The 21,480-nt window shown below is 39.7% G+C and overlaps 1 protein-coding gene across 7 annotated transcripts in view; it reads right to left on the reverse strand.

The window, feature by feature from the left end:
- Window positions 1–21,480, reverse strand: part of LOC135586200 (uncharacterized) — a 77,760-nt gene that overhangs the window by 21,868 nt on the left and 34,412 nt on the right. For 6 of the 7 annotated variants that reach the window (XR_010496788.1, XM_065152513.1, XM_065152515.1 and 3 more), the window contains 2 exons: window positions 19,650–20,658; window positions 19,369–19,556 (listed from right to left, as the gene is read on the reverse strand). Coding sequence is in view for 6 of the 7 variants with exons in the window: in XM_065152513.1 (XP_065008585.1) it covers window positions 19,369–19,556; window positions 19,650–20,658 (1,197 nt within the window). In the remaining variant the exon portion in view is untranslated. The remainder of the gene's footprint in view (window positions 1–19,368; window positions 19,557–19,649; window positions 20,659–21,480) is intronic. The other variant, XM_065152514.1, reaches the window with a different exon arrangement.

A 21,480-nucleotide genomic window follows, 5' to 3' on the forward strand; every position in this document is an offset into this window, starting at 1 on the left:
TAGGACTATAATAGCAACATCAAATATATGAACACTTTCCAAGAAGGGTTAAAATTGGCAGGTATGATGATTTGGCAAAGGATTACCATGATTTATTTACTAGAAACATATTGGATAGAAAAAAATTGAGAGATTGATAGTACTAGAAATAGAATTTGATATGTTAGAAAAAAATAAATAAAACGGTATAGGTCTTGTTGAAGACTCTTTAAGGATAATGTTGTAAAAGTGAAGAGATTTGGCAATAAAGTTATAGTTTGGTAAAAATATTTTTAAATGTTATAAGTGCTTATGTCCTCAAATTGGATTATAATCAAATTAAAAGAGAATTCTGATATCTTCAATTAAAAAGGTCATAACTGAACAGAATTTAAATGGTCATAAAGGGTAAGAGCAAAGTAAATTTAAAAGAGTATATGATGGCTTTGGTATGGAGAAGGAAATGAAGAGGGATGATATAATTGTAGCTTTTGCAACATCCTATGATCTCACAATTGCTAATACACATTTTAAAAAGAGATGAGCATTCAATTACAGTCAGATAAGTTTTCTCTCACTTGGAAGGTAGATAGGATACTTGTAAGCAGGGTCTGCCATACCGAGCCGTACCGCCCGGTACAGGCGGTATGTACCGGTCCGACAGGTTTTCGGTACGCGGACCGACTGTTACCGGTCCGAGGCACTGTAGCATTGTAACAGTATAGTGCTACAGTACTCGATACACCAAGGTGTACCGCTCGGTATACCGTACCGTACCGGTACCAAGCCCAGGTCGAAATACCGGTACGGTACGATATTGCGAACCTTGCTTGTAAGGATTATAAAGTTATACCGAATGAAAAATTGACAAATATATATTGATAGTTTTAGATATATGTTTCATAAAATGGAAAAAGAAAGATACCAACTATTTTTACTACAACTAGACAATAAAATTTTAGAAACAATAATTGAAGGCTTTCAAAAATAGGATGGAGAATGAGCAAATTATGGAACTTGCATGGGACAACATCAATAACATGTAGACTTCGCTAACCACTAAGATTAGAAGCATGACAAAAGAGATCCTTAGAAAATCTAAAGTTAACAGAGTAGATTCTACAATCAAAAGACAATCACTGTTAAAAGATCATGCTTTATAGATTGACACATTCATAAAATATAAAAGATTTAAAAAATATACAACCACCAGAAAGAGGAAAAAACCTATGTGGAAAAATACAAAGGTTATGAAGATTTTCAAAATATGTTAAATACAAAGGATAAGAAAAGAATATCCTTTGGCTTGCTAAAACTAGAGCAAGAAAGTGCAGAGATTTATAAAATATATTGTACAAAGCAGGATCTGTCGTACCGAGCCATACCACCCGGTACGGGCGGTACATACCGGTCCGACAGGTTTTCGGTACGCGGACCGACTGTTACCGGTCCGAGACACTGTAGCACTGTAGCAGTGCTACAGTACTCGGTATACCCAAGTGTACCGCTCGGTATACCGTACCATATCAGTACCGAGCCCAGGTCGAAATACCGGTACGATACGGTATTGCGAATCTTGGTACAAAGGATGAAGAACAAAAGATACACATAGCTGATATGAAGGTTAAATTAAAATATGATGAAATTATTTTTTTAAAGTTATTTAATGAACATCACATATAAGCTTTAAAGAGACAATAAGGGTAGATTTAATAATCATATATTTCTTCATAAAAATAGAGCAAATGAGGTGAAAAAGAAATTGACAAAAGGAAATTGATAATGCTTTATGCTAACGAGGTCTAGAAGAGTTTACGAGATCAAGAAACAATTTGATTGACTAATTTATTTAACAAAATTTTGCAAATTAGAAACATGTTTAGAAAATAAAGAGTTTTTGTAATGTTTATAAGAATAAGAGATATTTTCAACTTTTCTTTAATTACGAAGAATTTAACATAACAAGTTATGTATGATATGAAAATTTAGGATAAGGGAAACTGAAGATTGAATAAGATGTGAACCAAATATTTCCATGAATCAATTTATTTATACCCAGGAAATCAATCAGAAATTAAATTCATTTAATAAGGAAATTAATAAAGAAGCATAGAGAGAAAAAAAATCTACATAAACTTTTTAATATGAAAAATCCTATATATAGTTACTAGAGATTTATTACGGTGAATTCAGACTAGACACTTGTATCAAATATATTGAATCTAAAAAGATATAAACCATAGTATAATCACTAGTGCTTGAACTATACGAAGTGTGTTTAGCAAGTTTCTTGTTGTCATAGGAATACATTAAAATAACCTTTTTCCTTCCTTTGTATGTCAATAATGAATGAACTTATTAGTCGTACAACCTTATTAGTCATATACAATAAAGTTTAAAATCCTAATCAACAACATTGGTGTAGATGTCATAAAACAACAACAACAACAACAACAAACCCATAAGTCTACTATTTAGGGTCGGCTATATGAATCTTTTGCTGCCATTGCAATTCATAAAATGTCATATGTTTAATTAAGTTTAGATTAGAATACTTCAATCTTTATTTATAGAAAGTCCTTTTAGGTCTTTTGCTACCATTCCTAATATTGAAATCAGTGTAAATGACCTACTGACATTAATTCAATATGAAATGGTCTTGTTAAAACAAGAGAGAGAGAGATTGGAGCAGGGGATTATAAAGGTGGTAGATTTCGAAAGAAAGAGAGAAAGGGAAAGAGAACACGTGAGAGGAGATAGGATATCGAGCAGTAGGCTGTTACCACTTTATACATATGGTTTCAACAATTAAAATTGAGAGGTAATGATGGCATGAATTGAAACAGATGAAACCTAATAGTATCAACCCATATCAATTAGTACACCTGATTTTCTAATCCTTGACAAATAGGATATACCAATCCGGTGTATGTTGTTTGTTAAAATATTAATTTTGATTTATGCGAGTTTAATGGAATACATTTTAAATTTAAATTAGGAAGACAAACTTTAACAATTAAAATTTTTAGATTAAGTATGAGTAAGATTGAATATACAAGTTGTAAATTTAATAATGCTAATAGAAGAACTAAAGATGTAGTTAAGGAAGGATGGACAAAAAGTTCATTTAAGTATAAAGAGATTAAAAGCATTGTTTATAGAGTAAAAGCAAAGTTGTTAATGTGAAGAGGTTCCAAAATAGTTTAATATGATCACTAGAAGCTCTTTCAATTAAAACAAATCAAACAATTGTTTAATTAGATATATTTTATAAATCTAAGTGTGATGATCAAAAAGTATCAAATACAAGAGTTTAAGTAGCTAAGATCAGAATGTTGAGATAGTTGTCTGAAGTTAGTAGGTAGGATTGTGAAAGAAATGTTTCATTCGTAAACATTCAAGTATAGATCCAATACAACGACAAAACAACAAATTGTAAGTCCCAACTATTTAGGGTCGATTATATGGATCTTTTACCATCATTAAAATCTATAAAAAGTCATATATTTAGTTAAGATCAAAGTATTTAAATATTTATTTATAGTTTCTATTAAGGTCTTTTTAGGTCTTCCTCCACCTCTCCTCGTAACACTAATATTGATTATTTCATCTTTTTTTACTATCGCATCCCGAGGTCTTCTCAGCACATACTCAGACCATCTTAGACAATTTTATCTCATCTTATCCTCTATCAAAACGATACCTAGTTGTTTACGAATAAAAGTATTAATTTTCCTGTCTTGCTTAGTAACTCCACACATCCATCTCAACATTCTCATATCGGCAACACAAACTTTTTGTATATATTTTTTCTTAATTGCCCAACACTCAAATCCTTTAAGCAGTGTTAGTCGCACAACTATCTTATAATTTTTTTCTTTGAGTCTCAAAGGCATCCAATGATCACACAAGACTCTTGATGCCCCTCGCCATTTTAACCATTTTATTTTTACCTTACGAAATATATCTTTATTAATCTCTCCATCTTATTGAATAATTGATCCAAGATATCTAAAGTTTTTATTTAAAAGAACTTCCTGTCCATCCAATCTAACTATATTCTCTTATCTATTTCTAAAATCACTAAGATTGCATTTTATATATTCAGTTTTAGTCCTGCTTAATCTAAAACCTTTAGTTTCTAAGGCTTACCTCCATAGCTTAAGTTTATAATTAATTCCACTTAGGCTTTCATCAACTAAGACGACAACATCAACAAATAACATACACTAAGGAGGTCTATCATGTAAGTAACTAGTAAATTCATCCATTATCAATATAAAAATGTCAGGCCTTACTGTGAATCATTGGTGTAATCCTATGCTAATAAAAAACTCACTAGACACACTCCCTATAATTCTAACACTAATAGCTATATTATCATACATATATTTAACAACATCAATATAATTAGTGAATACACCTAACTTTTCTAAAACCCCCATAATAAATCTCTAGGAGCCGTATCATAGGCTTTTTCTAAGTCAATAAAAACCATATGCAAATCTTTCTTTTTCACCCTATAACTTTTCCATTGATTGTCCTAATAAATAAATAGCTTCTATAGTTGATCTTCCAAGCATAAAACGAAATTGATTTTCAAATGTATTTGTTTCAAGCCTTATCCTACTTTCGATAACTTTTTCCCAAAGTTCCATAGTATGGCTCATGTTTTTAATTCCTCTATAATTTGAACAATTATGTATGTCACTCATATTTTTGTAAATTGGTACTAAAAAACTCTTTTTCTATTCATCAGACATCCTTTCGAATCTTATGATTTTGTTACATAAACTAGTTAACTAAGATATTCCCTTGTCCCCTAAACTCTTCCGGACCTCAATAGGGATACCATTAGGCCCCACACTCTTAGCTATTTTCATCTTCTTTAATGAATATTTTACTTCATTAGCTCTAATTTTATGAATAAATCTAAGATTATTAAATCTACCACTATTATTTATCGTTAAATCTAAGTCCTATGTGGAATATTTATTAAATAATTTATAAAAATAATTTTTCATCTTTTCTTAATCTCATTATCATTAGCAAGTATTATTTAATCTTCATCTTTAATGCATATAATATTATCTAAATCCTTACACTTTCTTTCTATAGCTTTAGCAATTTGATATATTTTTTGCACCATCTTTAGTACCTAATTTATTATAAAAATTATCATAAGCTTTATATCTTACAGTACTAATCGTTTTTCTTACTTTTTTTATATTCTTCATATCTTTTAAATTTTTCTCATTTTTACAATTTTGTCGGTCTTTAAAACATAATCTTTTAGTAAAAATTATTTTTTTGAAATTCCTCGCACCACCACCAACTCTTTCTTAAGGTTACACCTCTACCTTTAGTTTCACCAAGAATCTCTTTTATTAAGCTCCTAATCTTATTAGCCATCATAGTTCAAATAATATTAATATTATCCTAATCTAAGTTCACGTTGTCTTCCTTTCCATCTTATTCTTAAAAGTGTTTACAGTATCATCTTTAAAATTCCACCATTTAGTCCTAGTGATTTTTTAACTACCTTTTCTTCTTTTATTTTCTATAGTAACTAATACCATCAACCTATTTTGATTCGTTAAACTTTCGCCAAGAATAACTTTATCTACCTTTCTACTAAGAAAAAGGCCTATTTAACTACAGTTATGACCGCTCTTATAAGTAGTTAAATGTTTTATTTCTCTCCGCATAACCAAAGCCCCCATACACCCCTTTATATTCACTATACGTTTTCCCAATATGACCATTCAAATCTCGTCCAATTATAAGTTTTTCGATTATAAGCATTCCATGAATGATATCATTTAAGTTTTCCCAAAATAATATTTTGGTTTGATCATCCAACCCGACTTGAGAGAAATAAGTACTAATGATATTCAAAACATCTTGTCCTCCCATAAATCAACCCGGCAACTATAATTCTTAAAATCCTCATCTACAACAATTTCTACACCATTTCTATATTTAACTTTTTTAGTATACCAAATTTTAAATTCAGTACCATTAGTCTCTCTAGATTTTCCCCTATCTACTTAGTCTCTTATAAACAAATAATATTTATTTTTCTTCTAATCAGTGTCTACTAATTATAATCCCTTCCCTGAAAATGTTCTTATATTCCAAATTGTTAATATAACCATGCGTTCTTGGACTAACTTTTTTACTCCCATTGGTCAACACGATTAGGATTGTCTGAGAAAATAATTCATGGATAAAATATTATAAAAAATCATTAAAATAGTGAAATATTATAAAATTTATAATAAATTTATCAAAATAAAATTATTATATTCTAATCCTTTTAGTTATTTTGTAAATATCTAACATTATCAAGAAAACATGAAAGTGTGATATAAAAGGATAATTAAAGAAAGAATAAGAATGTAAAACGATGGAGATGAATTTAACAAAAATATTGGCGACATACTTTTATAAAGATACATGTAAAATATATCATAAAATGGCATCATTATAGTAAATAATAATCATAGACATAATACAGAAGACTCAAAACTTATACGTTTGCAGCCTTAACATAGTGATCGACGTTGCTATGCCTTAGTGCTTCTCCAATTACCTTGTAGATATAATAGTATATAGTAATAAAAAAGTAAAGAAAAAAATCATTTCAAGAATGCACTAAGTAATTTGAAATTAATTTAGAATCCTTTAACATCTCCCTTCACGTTAGATCTCTGTTCTCTTAAGAATTTCAAAGCAGCAACCCATCCTATTTCCTCCGTTTTTATCTTCTCATCATTTACACAGTAATGGTGACATACATTACAACGCTGGTTCTAGATGGCAAATAAGATGGTTGCAACAAAGAGCATATGCAATAACTACTGTGTCTTCTCCACTAATTCATAGTCACAGATTTCTTTTCTGTATTTCCTGAATCCAAGTTTCTATCTTCTCATTCAGTCTTTTCATTCCTTTCCTTTTCTTCTGGTGTGCCTTTCAAATTCGATAGAATTGGACAAAATCTTCCAACTTACTTATCAATTCATACCACTTTTGATAGACAACTAAATGGTCAAACAATTATCAGAATCAAATCATCCATGGAAAATAGTAATAATACAGATTGTACCAAATCATAATTGCTCAATCATAATCTGCAATAAGAATTTAGACCTTGGTTGCCTATAATAGTGAATCCTAATCCAGATTATAAGAACAAAAACAATATAAAAAAAATATTATACTGAATGTGAGGAGTTGACAGTATACCCGATAGCCAAGGTGTGAGGATTCGACGGTTGTTGTCCTGTAATGATCTTGATGGGGCTCTTGTTGGACGCAGAGCTCCGCTGCAAGTTGTAGGAGAATTTGGCTATGTCCAACAGCTTCACCCAATCTCGTTGGTTGGCACTCACGTAGTGCCGAAGATATTGCTCAAGGAGCGAGTTTATCCTTTCGGTTTGGCCATCCATCTGGGGGTGGAGACTTGTGGAGAAATATAACATAGACCCCAACAATTTGAATAGCTCGGTCCAAAATCGTCCCAGAAACCAAGCGTCTCGATCACTGATGATATTGTGCGGGACTCCCAAATACTTCACCATATTCTTCATCATCAGCTTGGCCGCCTCCTTTGCTGAATAGTGTAGGGGTGCAGCAATGAAAGTTACATACTTTGAAAATCGATCGACCACCACAAATATCGATCCGAGTCCCCCTACTACCGGCAAGCTTAATATGAAGTCCAAGGAAATGCTCTCTCACGACCTTTTTGATACGGGCAATGGCTCCAAAAGTCCCACCGGCTTCCGCTGCTCTACCTTGTCTTATTGGCAAGTAAGGCACGTTCGAATATATTCCTCCACATCAATCCCCATCTTCGGCCAGTAGAAGGCCCTCTCCACGAGGGCCAATGTTCGGTGAATGCCCAGATATCCTGCCCAAAGGGAATCGTGACACTCTCTCAAGAGTTTGCGCCACAAATTGTCCACTTAAGGAACATAAACCCTATTCCCATTTGTGTAGACGAGTCCCTCCTGGACCCTAAATCGTCGTGTCTTGCCTTCTTTGATTAGTTACATTAGGGTTACTGCTTGGGGATGTTGTTCGTCCTCATCACAAATCGTGATCCGAAAAGGTAGTGCCGCCAAACTCATAGACAGTGGACCACCGCTGTCATCTCCTTCTCATGCACCGAATACCGCCGCTCGATCTCATTGAGCTTGCGGCTCTCGTTGGCAATCAAATGACCCTCCTGATTGAGTACTCCCCCAATAGTGAAATCTAAAGCATTTGTATGGACTTCGAAGGGCTCCCCATAGTCTAGTGATTCAAAAAGCGTTAGGTGCCAAGGTCCAAAAACGCCCGAGGCGCTAGGCGCTCGCCCGAGCGAAGCGAGGCGCTAAAATATAAAAATATATAATATAATTAATAAATATAATTATTTAAAATTTTAAATTAAAATATGCTATTAAATTAAGAAAATATATTAACAGTATTGAAAATTAATAATTTCAAATAAACTTAACAATATTAACAGTATTTAACAGTATACAGTATACTGTATACTGTTAACAAAAGGAGAAGAAGGAAATGTAAGGGGGTGCTGAGCCTGCTGACTAAGAAAAGAGGAAGCGGCAGCGGTAGCGGAGTGTAAGGAGGTAGCTGCAGCGGCGAGCGATGACAGCGGCAACGACAGCGGCGAGCAGCGGGAGCGGGAGCGGGCATAGGAGCAACGAGCAACGGGAGGCGCAAGCGGCGACAGCAACAGCGTTTGCGAGCAGCGATAGCGGCGAGCAACGGCAGCGGGAGCGGGAGCGGGAGCGGGAGCGGGAGCAGAAGTGGCGAGCAGCGGGAGGCGCGAGCAGCAACAGCGGCAGCATTTGCGAGCAGCGACAGCGACGAGCGGCGACAACGACAGCATTTGCGAGCAGCGATAACGACGAGCAGCGGGATCAGGATCGGGAGCGGCAGCGGCGAGGGTTAGGGTTCGGTTGTCACTTACAGTAGTTTTAGTTGGTTCGGTCGCCTTGGTTAACCCAGGCGCTCGCCCGAAACGCCCAGCGCCTGGGCTCGGGCGAGTGCCCAGGTGGCGCGCACCGCCTGGGAGATTAGCGAGGCGCTCGGGCCTCGCCTCGCCTCGCTCGAGCGCCTAGGTGAGCGCCCGAGCACCTTTTTAAATCGCTGCCATAGTCCAGCAATTTGAGCACTGGTTCTTCTAACACAACAGCCTTTAGATCTTGGAATGCAACTTAACATTTGTCAGACCATCTCCAAGACTGCTCTTTCAACAACTCCGTTAGTGGAGTTGCGCGCTTCAAATACCGAACTATGAAGCATCAATAGTAGTTGACGAAACCAAGGAAAGATCTCAGCTCCGTCACCTTCTTTGGAGTTCGCCATTCCGCAACAGCTTGCACCTTTGATTTGTCCATCCGAATGGAACCATCACCGATTCGATGCCCCAAGAATAAGATCTCCGTCTGAGCAAGGTAGCACTTCTCCCTTTTCACGAACAAAGTGTTCTCCTTAAGAACCTTGAAACTTGTTCGAAGGCGCTCGACATGCTCCTCGAGCATTTGGCTATAGACGATAATATCGTCCAAGTAGACGACCATAAACTTATCCAAATACTCCTTGAATAGTTGGTTCATAAGAGTGCAGAATGTGACCAGAGCATTGATTAAGCCGAAAGGCATCATCAAGAACTCAAATACTCCAAACCTGGTCACGCAAGTAGTCTTCGCTTCGTCACCTTTAGTAATACGCACCTACCAGTACGCTAACCGAAGGTCGAGTTTGAAGAAATACTTTGCTTTGCGCAGTTGGTCAAACAAGTCCACGATGAGCAGGATGGGAACCACACAGGGGTCGTCACCTCCCATCATACATAGGGAGTTTAGGAATGGAATTGGCACCAACTTCGTCGCGTGCATTAACTCCATTCCGAGGATCACTTTGAAGTCGTCCAATGGCACCGCCATTATGTTTGTGCTCCTGCTCCATGTTCTAATCTTGATGAGGACTCCTTTTGCCAGCCAAGAGATCCGCATGGCCTCCGAGTTCACCGCCTTCATCCGACTTGAGTTCTTCTACAAGATCAGCCCAAGTCGTTTTGCTTCTCGGTAAGCAATAAAGTTGTAGGTAACGCTCGTGTCCACCATTGCACGGGTTGTTTGGCCATTGAGCTTAATGTCCACGTACATCAGCTCGCTACTCTCTGCTTTCAATGGCTTTGCCTTCATGTTCTCTCCCACTTGACCCCGCAATGCATTCAACAAACGCATTGCTCCCATTCGAGGATCTTGCGACTCCTCATCGTCGCTACTAGATTCTGAACTACTTGAATTGAGGGCGACGGCCTTGCCCTTGTCTAATTTGGGGGGATGGATTGAAGCTATTAAGGCATTGAGTGCTTGTTTCTGTGGCCATTCCCTCACTATGTGCGGCCCTCCGCACAAGAAGTACCAGCCAGGTTTTAGGGACTTACCTTTTGAGCTTGTAACCTTGTACAGGTCCCTAAATCATGAGGCTCCCTTGCGACATATTCGTTCGCAAAGGGTCAGCCGAGTTGTAACCTTGTACAGATCCCAAAGGACCTGTAAAGCAAAAAGTTGATTAGATTGAAAACGAGCGACGGACAAGCCCCAACGTCTCGTGAAGGGGGAAGCTTTACAAGCAATTCAACGAGCACCTTGAGTGCAAGAGAGAAAAGAGAAGAAGGAGAAAACAAGGACTTTAGAAGGTAGAACGAACAGTTAAAAGTCCACAAACAATTGCTCATCGGGTGCCGGGCGCGAAGGCAAGTTCCCGTCAAGTTAACGTGTGAACTTATGAAGATTGTTCAACATCTGACACTATACCGAAGCCCCTTCCAGCCTTGTGCCACCCGAGGGGTTCTAAAGTGCTGAGATGGCTAACATTTTGCATGCAGCTATGGTCTGTGGAAAACAAGTCGTGGTACGTGAAAACAGAGCCATTTTGGGACAGTTTTGCCCGACGCGGTGACCAGTCGCACTGTAGCGCTACAACCTATTCGAACATGCATTTTTACAAGCAAAAACAAATAAAACCAAGGCAAAACATGCTGTCAAGCATCTATACATGGATGTAAAAGCGACAAATGGTTCGTTGAACAAAGTTATTGCGGGTGCGCGACGATCGTTCGTGACATATATGTATATACATATATATATTTATATATATATACATATATATATATATATATATAAGTAAAATAAAAGGGCGACTACCTCGTCGCCCTTTTTGGCGTGTGGGGAGAAGAAACCTCGGTTTCTTCCCCACACGCGGACAAAAAACCGACGCAATGTCACCTCGTTATATATATATATATATATATATATATATATATATATATAAGTAAAAAATAAATTGTTTTCTACGACATCGCCTCGGCTACGTCGCCTCTTTTTTGCTCGCATGGAAAAGGTGGGGACAAGAAACCGTTTCTTCTCCCCGCGATACCAAGGATTCCTCTCCCCACGCGGATGAGGAGAAGTCTCCGATAGACTGTCACGGACTTAGCCGGTTTTGCCTAAGTCGAGAGGCACCCTTGCATGTCCGTCCACAAAGGTTAGTATCCCCAAAACCTCCTATGGTCCCTTAGGACCTACAAAAGAGAAAACGGGTTAGAGAATACATCTCACTCGGGATCCACAAGCAATTATTTCATAAAACACTTTATAGCCAATGCAAATTACAAACAGACTTTTACAAGCTCTGAACGGTTGCACAACAAAGGATCCAAAATGGTCCACTACAGACCGAACATCTTTCACAAGTGTTCACATGACACAACCTTTATTTACAAGCCTCAAACGACCACCAAACCCAACTAAAATGGGGCTGTTAAGCCTTTGACCGTCCCTCTACATGCTATGCAAAGCATGAACAAACCAAAAGATACGGACATAGATAGGCATTACATTAGACACCTAGTTTACAGTTTTGTCCATAACATTCTCCCCAACTTATTCCTTCGACGTCCTCATCAAAGCCTTTGCCTCCTCACCATTGCTAAGTCTTCAATCTTTTGCTTCAACTACAATGCGCCTCTTGGCTCTCAGCTGCTCTTTGTCACTGTTGTTGAGTAGTCGAACTTTTGATCTGTCATGCTGTTTCAACTGGCCAATGACTCTAACTTTAGTGTGGGGTTGGCTGAGTTGTGTTGATCACTGTTGGTTCCTACGGATCCTTCGGATGAAGGAAAAGACCATCCTTACTATGCGTCAGTCTCTCAAATGTCTCATGCTTCTTGAACTAGGTGGATACTTGTTGGAGCTTTAACGAGCATCGCCTCGGAAATTTTTGAAGTTTTTAGGTTCTTCCTCTACAAAATTTGTCCATCGACTCTTCTTTCACTTAGTTGTCACTTCCAAGTAGGTTTGCAATACTTCCGCTTTCGATTGACATTCTATTGGGAAATGAAGCAGATAATCTACTCTCAGTAGCACTGATCACCATTGGTGAGGATTCGATAACTATTGTCTTCCATTAGATTTCTTCGAAGGGTCTTTAAACCTTGGAAAAGCTCCTCTACTGGATAGATAAAAGAATTAGGGTACTCGATTTCGCCCGTTCTCTTAAGAGTTGAGAAGGCAAAGGTTACTTGATTTCGCCCGCCTCCTCGAGGGTTGTACTCCACGGATTGTGCTGAGTACTGGCCTTCGCCTGCTCTTTGCTCACACTTCTGAAACACTTGAAGTATTTACACTCCATGCGTTGAGTTAGTTACTATGATTCACCTTCCCAATACCATCGAACATCTGGAATGCAGAAAGTTTTCACCCCAACTTGAAGTAAGTCTCTAATAGTTTTGGTCGCCTCTGGGATTGTACCGTCTTCTCCATCAACCCAGCTACCTACTCCACTGAGTAGCAAAGGTACAGCACCACGTACTGCATGCTTCGTTCCTTGGTCATGCACTCTTGCACCAACCCGAAGTCCTCCACTTCTGGCTATCTTGATGAGAAGCTCGTTGACACCGATCTTACAAAATTCCCTAGCCTCTGCCCTTCAACCTTGTCTCGGTACTTGAAGTTTGCCTCTGCATTCTCCACCTCCCCAACCCCTTTCACGACCAAACGCTCTCCCCCCTTGAGAGCAAGGGATCGATGACTTCACGAAAGTCCCGCCTCTGCGGTACCATGGCGCTATCATGCCCATGGCCCTACTATCAGTCGCCTCACATCTGCATCCCTCTCTTCGCGATCGATAGATCTGCCAACGCTCCAGCCACGTTCTACACTCTTATGAACCAACTATTCAAAGAGTATTTGGATAAGTTCGTGGTCGTCTACTTGGACAATATTGTCATCAACAGCCAAACGCTCGAGGAGCACGTCGAGCACCTTCGGATAATTTTCAAGGTTCTCAGGGAGAATACTTTGTTCGTGAAAAGGGAGAAGTGCTACTTTGCTCAAACAGAGATCTTATTCTTGGGACATCGAATCGGTGATGGCTCCATTCGGATGGACAAATCGAAGGTGCAAGCTGTTGCGGAATGGCGAACTCTAAAGAAGGTGCTAGAGCTGAGATCCTTCCTTGGTTTCATCAACTACAATCGACGCTTCATAACAGGGTATTTGAAGCATGCAACTCCACTGACGGACTTACTAAAGAAGGAGCAACCTTGGAGGTGGTCTGATAAATGTGAAGTTTTTTCCAAGATCTGAAGGCTGTTGTGTTGGAAGAACCGGTGCTCAAATTGCCGAACTATGGGGAGCCCTTCGAAATCCATACAAATGCTTTAGACTTCACTATTGGGGTACTCATGCAGGAGGGTCATCCGGTGGCCTCCGACAGCCGCAAGCTCAACGAGACCGAGTGGCGGTATCTGGTGCACGAGAAGGAGATGACACCGGTGGTCCACTATCTACGAGTTTGGCGACAATTTGAGGGCCGAGGCCAAGCAAGTCAGTTGCACTCCCACTTCCTTTCAAGGATCAAGGATGGACTGTACAGTGATCCCCAAGCAGTAACCCTGATACAGCTCATCAAATAAGATCAGGCACGACGATTTTGCGTCCAAGAGGGACTCGTTTACATAAAAGGGAATAGGATTTATGTCCCTCGAGTGGACAATTTGAGGCGTGAGCTCTTAAGAGAGTGTCACGATTCCCTTTGGGCTGTGGACATCCGGGCATTCACAGAACCTTGGCTCTCATGGAGAGGGCTTTCTACTGGCCGAAGATGGGTATTAATGTGGAGGAATATGTTCGAACATGCCTCACTTACCAACAAGACAAGGTGGAGCAACGGAAGCCGGTAGGACTTTTGGAGTCGTTGCCCGTACTAGAAAGGTCGTGGGAGAGCATTTCCTTGGATTTTATATCAAGCTTGCCGGCAGTAGAAGGACTCGGATCGATACTCGTGGTGGTCGATCGATTTTCAAAGTATGCAACTTTCATTGCTGCACCCCTACACTGTTTAGCAAAAGAGGCGGCCAAGCTGATGATGAAGAATGTGGTGAAGTATTCAGGAGTCCAGCATAATATCATCAGTGATCGAGACGCTCAGTTCCTAGGACGATTCTGGACCGAGTTATTCAAATTGTTGGGATCTAAGTTATACATCTCCACAAGCCTCCACCCCCTAAACGGATAGCCAAACCGAAGGGATAAACTCGCTCCTGGAGCAATATCTTCGGCACTACGTGAGTACCAACCAACGAGATTAGGTGAAGATGTTGGACATAGCCCAATTCTCCTACAACTTGCAGCGGAGCTCTACGTCCAACAAGAGCCCCTTCGAGATCATTACAGGAAAACAACCGTCAACTCCTCACCTTGGCTATCGGATATACTGGGAGTAGTCCGTCAGCATATCACTTTGCAAAAAAATGACATCGAAATGCAGATATTGCGCGGGCTTACTTGGCGAAGGCGGCCAAAAAGATTAAGTGCGCCGACTTGGGAAGGCGACCGCAAGAGTTCAAAGTCGACGATTTGGTGTTGGTGAAGCTCCGACCAGCATCACTCTAATTCTTTAGGAAAAAGTACACAAAGGATTGGTGCGCAAGTATGAAGGGTCTTTCCCAATTATCAGTAGGGTGGACAACGTCTCCTACAGGTTATAGCGGTTGGTGTGGCTCAAAATTCACAATGATTTTCACGCCAGCAACTTGAAAGTCTACCACTCAGATCTGCAAGATACTTCTCGAAGTGTTTCAACTCTGCAACCCCCCACCAGAGCCTTCTATGAGAAGCGAGTTGAAACCATTATGCGGATCGCAAGATAAAGCTACCCAATGGAGCTGAGCAGACCGCGTACTTGGTGAAGTAGCGAAAGCTTCCCCGAACTGAAACTAGTTGGGAGCCCGAAGACGCCCTACGACATGAAGAAGCAATCATCAACAACTACCAACAAGCGTCGATGAGGGCGTCGACAGTTTAAGTGGGGGAGAATGTCACGAACGGTCATTGCGCACTCGCAACAACTTCATTCAACGAACCGTTCGTCACTTTTGCATGCTTGAATAGAGACACAGCAGCCTGTTTTGCCTTGGTTTTGTGTGTTTTGCTTGTAAAAATACATATTCGAACAGGTTACAGCACTATCGTGCAACCGCTAACCGTGCCGAGCCAAAAAGCTCCAAAATGGCTCTGTTTTCGCGTGTTGTGGGCTGTTTTCTGCAGCCCGCTACCATGCCCAAAACGTCAGCCATCTCAACACCCTAGAACCCCCCCAGGTGGCACAAGATTGGATGCGGCTTCGGTATATTGTCGGGCGTTGAACAATCTTCACAAGTTCGCACGTTTTCTTGACGGGAACTTGCCTTCACGCTTGGCACCCGGTGAGCAACTGTTTGTGGACTTGCAGATATTCATTCAACCTTTCAAAGTCCTTGTTTTCCTCTTTTCTCTCTTTTCTCTTATGCACTCAAGGTGCTTACTGAATTGCTTGTAAAGCTTCCCTCTTCGCGAGACGTCGGGACTTGTTCGTCACTCGTTTTCAATTTAATCAACTTTCTGTTTTACAGGTCCTTTGGGACCTATACGAGATTGCAACTAGGCTAAACCTTTGCGGACGCATATGTCGCAAGGATGCCTCATGACTTAGGCAATGCCAGCTAAGTCCGAGAAGTTGGCGCAAGGGTGCGTCACGACTTAGGCAACTCAAGCTAAGTTCGCGTCTTTGCCACAAGGGTGCCTCACGACTTAGGCAATTCTAGCTAAGTCCATGACAAAACACTCCATCGTTCGCATACAAGCCTTTGCATAAGTATCAAATTCTTCAAGTTAGCAATTCCCCTCACCAATGTGAGCTTTGCACAACTCTTTCGGTCGCTAAACAACCCATTCCACCTTACATGGTCTCATCCTTTACCAAGCGCCTCGCTTGCCTTGAGCACCATCATGTATGGTTGCCAATGTTGGGCCGTAGCTCAAACTCAACCATCGCAACCTTTGTGTGCTACGCATTCTTCCCAGCTTGCTTGTCCTCGTAGTGCCTCTAACATGAAGGGTTGGCTATTCCTCTGAATGTCAATCTCAAATGCCCGCTCCCCCAAACGGTCGCACGTACTGGTTGCCCTCAACACAGCCTCGATAGGTCCCCCACGTTTGCATGCCAAGTGTTTCTATAAGTGCTTCTCCCGCTCTGATACCATCTGTCACGAACTTAACTGGTTTTGCCTAAGTCGTACGGCACCCTTGCGTGTCCGTCCGCAAATGTCAGCCTCCCTAAAACCTCCTATGGTCCTTTAGGACCTACAAAAGCGAAAACGGGTTAGAGAATACGTCTCACTCGGGATTCACAAGCAATCATTTCATAAAACACTTTATAGCCAATGTAAATTACAAACAGACTTTTACAAGCTCTGAACGGTTGCACAACAGAGGATCCAAAATGGTCCACTACAGACCGAACATCTCTCACAAGTGTTCACATGACACGAACTTTATTTACAAGTCTAAAACGACCACCAAACCCAACTAAAATGAGGTTGTTAAGCCTTTGACCGTCCCTCCACATGCTGTACAAAGCATGAATAAACCAAAAGCAGTGATTTAAAAAGGCGCTCGAGCACTCGCCTAGGTGCTCGGGCGAGGCAAGGCGAGGCCCGAGCGCCTCGCTAAACATCCAGGTGGCGCGGTTCAAAAAGGCGTTGCCTGGGCGCTCGCTCGAGCCCAGGCACTGGGCGCTTCGGGCGAGCGCCTGGGTTAAACCAGGTGACCGAACTAGGATTTTAGGTCTGGTTCGGTCTCCAATGGTTAGTTGGTTCAATCGAACCAACTAAAATCAATATCAGCGACAACCCAACCCTAACCCTCGTTGTCATTGCTGCTCCCGATCCCGATCCCGCTGCTCGCCGCTGTCGCTGTTGCTATCGCCGCTCCCTGCTCCCGCTCTTGCTCCCACTGTCGCTGCTCGCCGCTGCCGCTGCCTCCTTACACTCCCGCTGTCGCTACCTCCTTACACTCCGGCTGTCGCTGCCTCCTTACACTCCTACTCCTGTTGCCGCTGCCTCCTTACACTCCCGTTGCCGCTGCCTCCTTACACTCCCGCTACCGCTGCCGCTTCCTCTTTTCTCATTCAGCACCCCTTACACTCTTCCTTCTTCTCCTTCTTTATATTGTTAATAGTATATACAGTATACTGTTAATAGTATACTGTATACAATTAACAATATACTTTATACTGTTAATATTATTAGGTTTATTTGAAATTATTAATTTTCAATACTGTTAATAGATTAATAATATATTATTTTGATTTTAATACTGTTATTAAATTAATAATATGTTATTTTGATTTTAATACTGTTAATTTTCTTAATTTAATAGCATATTTTTATTTAAATTTTTAAATAATTATATTTATTAATTATATTATATATTTTTATATTTTAGCATCTCGCTTCGCTCGAGCGAGCGCCTAGCGCCTTGGGCGTTTTTGGACCTTAGTGCCTATTGGCGCCTAGCGCTTTTTAAATCACTGACCAAAAAACACGGACATACATGACTATTACATTAAACACCCTGTTTACAGTTTTGTCCGTGACAAGACGAGGAGGGAGAGCAGCGCCGATCTCCAAGTTCTCCTCTTCTTCTCCCTCTTCTTTCTTCTCCCTCGATTAATACCATCATTCTCCCTCTTCTTTCTTCTCCCTCGGTTAATACCACCCGATAGCGAGTGGTGACGACCAGTTTAGGACGGTAACGGGGCGAAAATAGCCCCAATCGATGGTATCGCCCAATAGCGGGCGGTCCGTGTACCGGTCTACTGGCGGACCGTTACGTATCACCCATACCAAAATTAAAATCTTTAGATTTGACTAAGTCGTACAGCACCCTTGCATGTCCATCCAAATAGGGTCAATCTCCCCAAAACCTCTTTTGATCCCCAATAATATGCAAAAGAGAAGATGGGTTAGAGAAAGCGATTAACTCGAGATCCCACAAGTAACCATTTCAGCAAACACTTGATAGATAATGCAAATTACAAATATAGATTTCGAAACCTCTAAACAATCGTGCTACAAAGGGTCCGAGGTTGCCCGTCGCGGCCAAAAGTCTCCACAAGTGCCCATATGACACTACTGTGGAACAAGACAGCGAACCAGCCCTAAACAATACCCCAAAGGCCCATCCAGTCATGTGCCACCCGGGTAGTTCCCGAGTGTTGTGCTGGCTGACACTCCACACCACTCTATAGAGCTAAAAAACCCCCAAAATGACTGTCTGGATGGTTTGTTTTTGGGCAATTTCACCTCTTCGCAATGAGTCTATACAACTTACGTTTACAAGCCTGAAATGAACACAAAATCCAACTAAAATAAAGTTGACAAACCTACTGCAAGCTCTCTACATGTGCAAGGCATAAACAAAACCGAAAGACACAGATATATACAAACATTACATCAAACACCTTATTTACAATTTTGTTCGTGACAGTACCGTGACATACCATCAGGTACAAGTGATACATATCGATCCGAAAAAGAACTGATATCGGCAGTACATACCGATCTATTGATACGCCCACCGTACCATGTGTTAATACATCATATGGATCGGTACGTATTGTACCAATGGTCGATCGATATAATGGTACCGGTAACACGAACCATGAATAAAATTACATGAACAATCTAAAGTTAGCAAATCTATTTGAGAATTTTATGGAAAAATAAAGAAAACCCATTAGAATGGTCCAAAAGGAGATTGCTTGATTATTATTTGATGGTCAAAAGGGGAAAAAATTAGATAAATTCTTTTTCTAGAGCAATGCTGCTTTTTTTTTATAGAGCATGCTGCTTAAAATACACTGCAAAAGAACTACTTGTACTCAGTTGAGGTTCAAATGTCACAATACACACTGCGTAGAAAAATAGTGATGAGCCCAAAGTTCAAGAAACTAAAACAAATTGTTAATTTTGCTTACCGGAAGTTTCAATACCTCACAGAGCTTTGATAACTTTGGCTTCAACGAAAGATGAAGGTTCCTTTGAGAGGAACTTAATTTCTCTCTCCCATTTAAATCAACCTCGTGAGGCTTATTTACATCAGAAGTACCATCAGACATTGGAGACACATGTGATACATCCTTTCCTTGACATGTTAGTTGTGCTTCTGCAACATTTAATCCCACAACAAAATAAAGAATATCAAAATCGCCAAGAAAGATGACATATTGCAATCCAATTCTTAACAGTACAGTAATACCAGTCTCTGTCTGCAAGCTACTTGACATGAAAGCTGCTTTAGTCATGAAACTAAGAGATGGCTGATCATGATTTCCAGACAACAAATTGCTATTGCCTTCAGCTTGTCTTCCTTGAAATGAACATTCCGAATATAGTGGATCAACAGTATTGCTGCTAACTACCTTCCTCCGCTTTTTCTCTGCTTTTTCATTTTCTGATTCAGGTGGCATTACAAGTTTGTCCATATTGTGAACCTTTCTACGACTTCTCTGACTATGAGATGGCTTAGAAATGTATCGCCATTGAGGATGTCTTCCTTCCAATAAATTTGACCAGAAACTGCACAGATCTTTATCGAATGAGGAGGCTCCTTGCTCACCAGCCAAAACTATATTTCTTGAATAGGATGCTCCACTCTGCTGGACCTTTACCAAAATTGAACATTTGCTAGGAATATAGGCTGGTATTTTTGTTAATATTTCCAGCACATCATTAAGCAGAAGCATTTTATCAGAGGAATTTGGAGAATAATTATCCAAGGATTGAAGTTGATGGAACTTTTCTAGTCGGTGAAAGAGGCATGAGGCACCCCAACTAAGAAGCGAATGGCAGACACTAGGGCTTACGTTATCCATATTGTTGTCAAGTATCATATCCTGCTTTGCAAGAATTAAAAGTTTTTCCTCTATTGTAAAGGATGAATATAGACGAAAAACAGCTACATAATCACGCAGTGATTCAATAGTTATCTTCTGAAGCGCACGTAGATCATTCAATGGATTCCAATCACTATCATAAATTATAATAGCGTCAATGCATGCAAGTTTGATGCTTGGTAAGCATGCACGATTTTCAATTAAAAAGACAAATCTTCCTCTCTCCTTGTCATTAAACATGTTCAGTGCAGCCAGTTTCTTTGACATTGCTATTCCACGATCAATACGCTCATAGGAATCACCACCGAATCTTTGACGAAGAAAGTCATCCAAAATATCACCAATTGAAGTCTTTCCAGCTCTGCCAGTTGACTATCATATTCAAAAGTTTAAATGAGAACAAATAAAGAATGCAAAGTTTAATAACAAAAAAGAAAGTTATTCTGACAAAATTAATGCCAGCAACATCAGGACTTCAAACATAAGTTTCACATTTAAAATATCATATAAGCAGGAAAAGTTTAAATGTTTCTTTGCCCATAGGTTTTTCGAATAAATAATTCGGTTTAATCCACAATCATGGAAATGAGCAACAAAAGACTCTGAGATTTTTTTTAAAAAAAAGGGTACTCAGTTATGTAAACTAAACATGCCAGAGTGCCTCAGTCCAATATTAAAATGGAAAATAATTATTTGGAATCTTAACTGAATCCAAAATATGAAACCAATTCTATGGCAAATATATCATGATATGATCATTGAAGCAACACATGAAAGCACTAACCAGGGCTGCAAAAGAAGACAAGTAATTCTTATAAATATAATATTTTGTCATGTCATATAACTTCAGCAAGAAACTATGCTATTTATCAGACCATATAAACTATGCTATTTATACGTGAAAGCACCAAATAAAGAAAGGGCACATATTGCTCCAAGTGAATAAGGATCCCATCCACGGTACCAACAAATAATAATATTTTTAAGGTGTGGTTTTGCAGAGAAGCATCTCAAGTTGTTTGTGTAAACAATCAAGAATCAGCAAGCTCAGAAAAAGCAAATAAAGAGAAAAAAAAAGTCCTGTATCTGACCAGGTGGCCACCACTTCGCATTAGGAGTATCATGCAAAGCGCATATTAGGTTGGCAAAATATCAACAAAAAGCAGGAAGGGAAGAAAAAATATTTATATATAT

The sequence above is a fragment of the Musa acuminata genome, chromosome BXJ3-5 (assembly GCF_036884655.1).
Source record: "Musa acuminata AAA Group cultivar baxijiao chromosome BXJ3-5, Cavendish_Baxijiao_AAA, whole genome shotgun sequence".
In the NCBI taxonomy this organism is placed as follows: domain Eukaryota; kingdom Viridiplantae; phylum Streptophyta; class Magnoliopsida; order Zingiberales; family Musaceae; genus Musa; species Musa acuminata.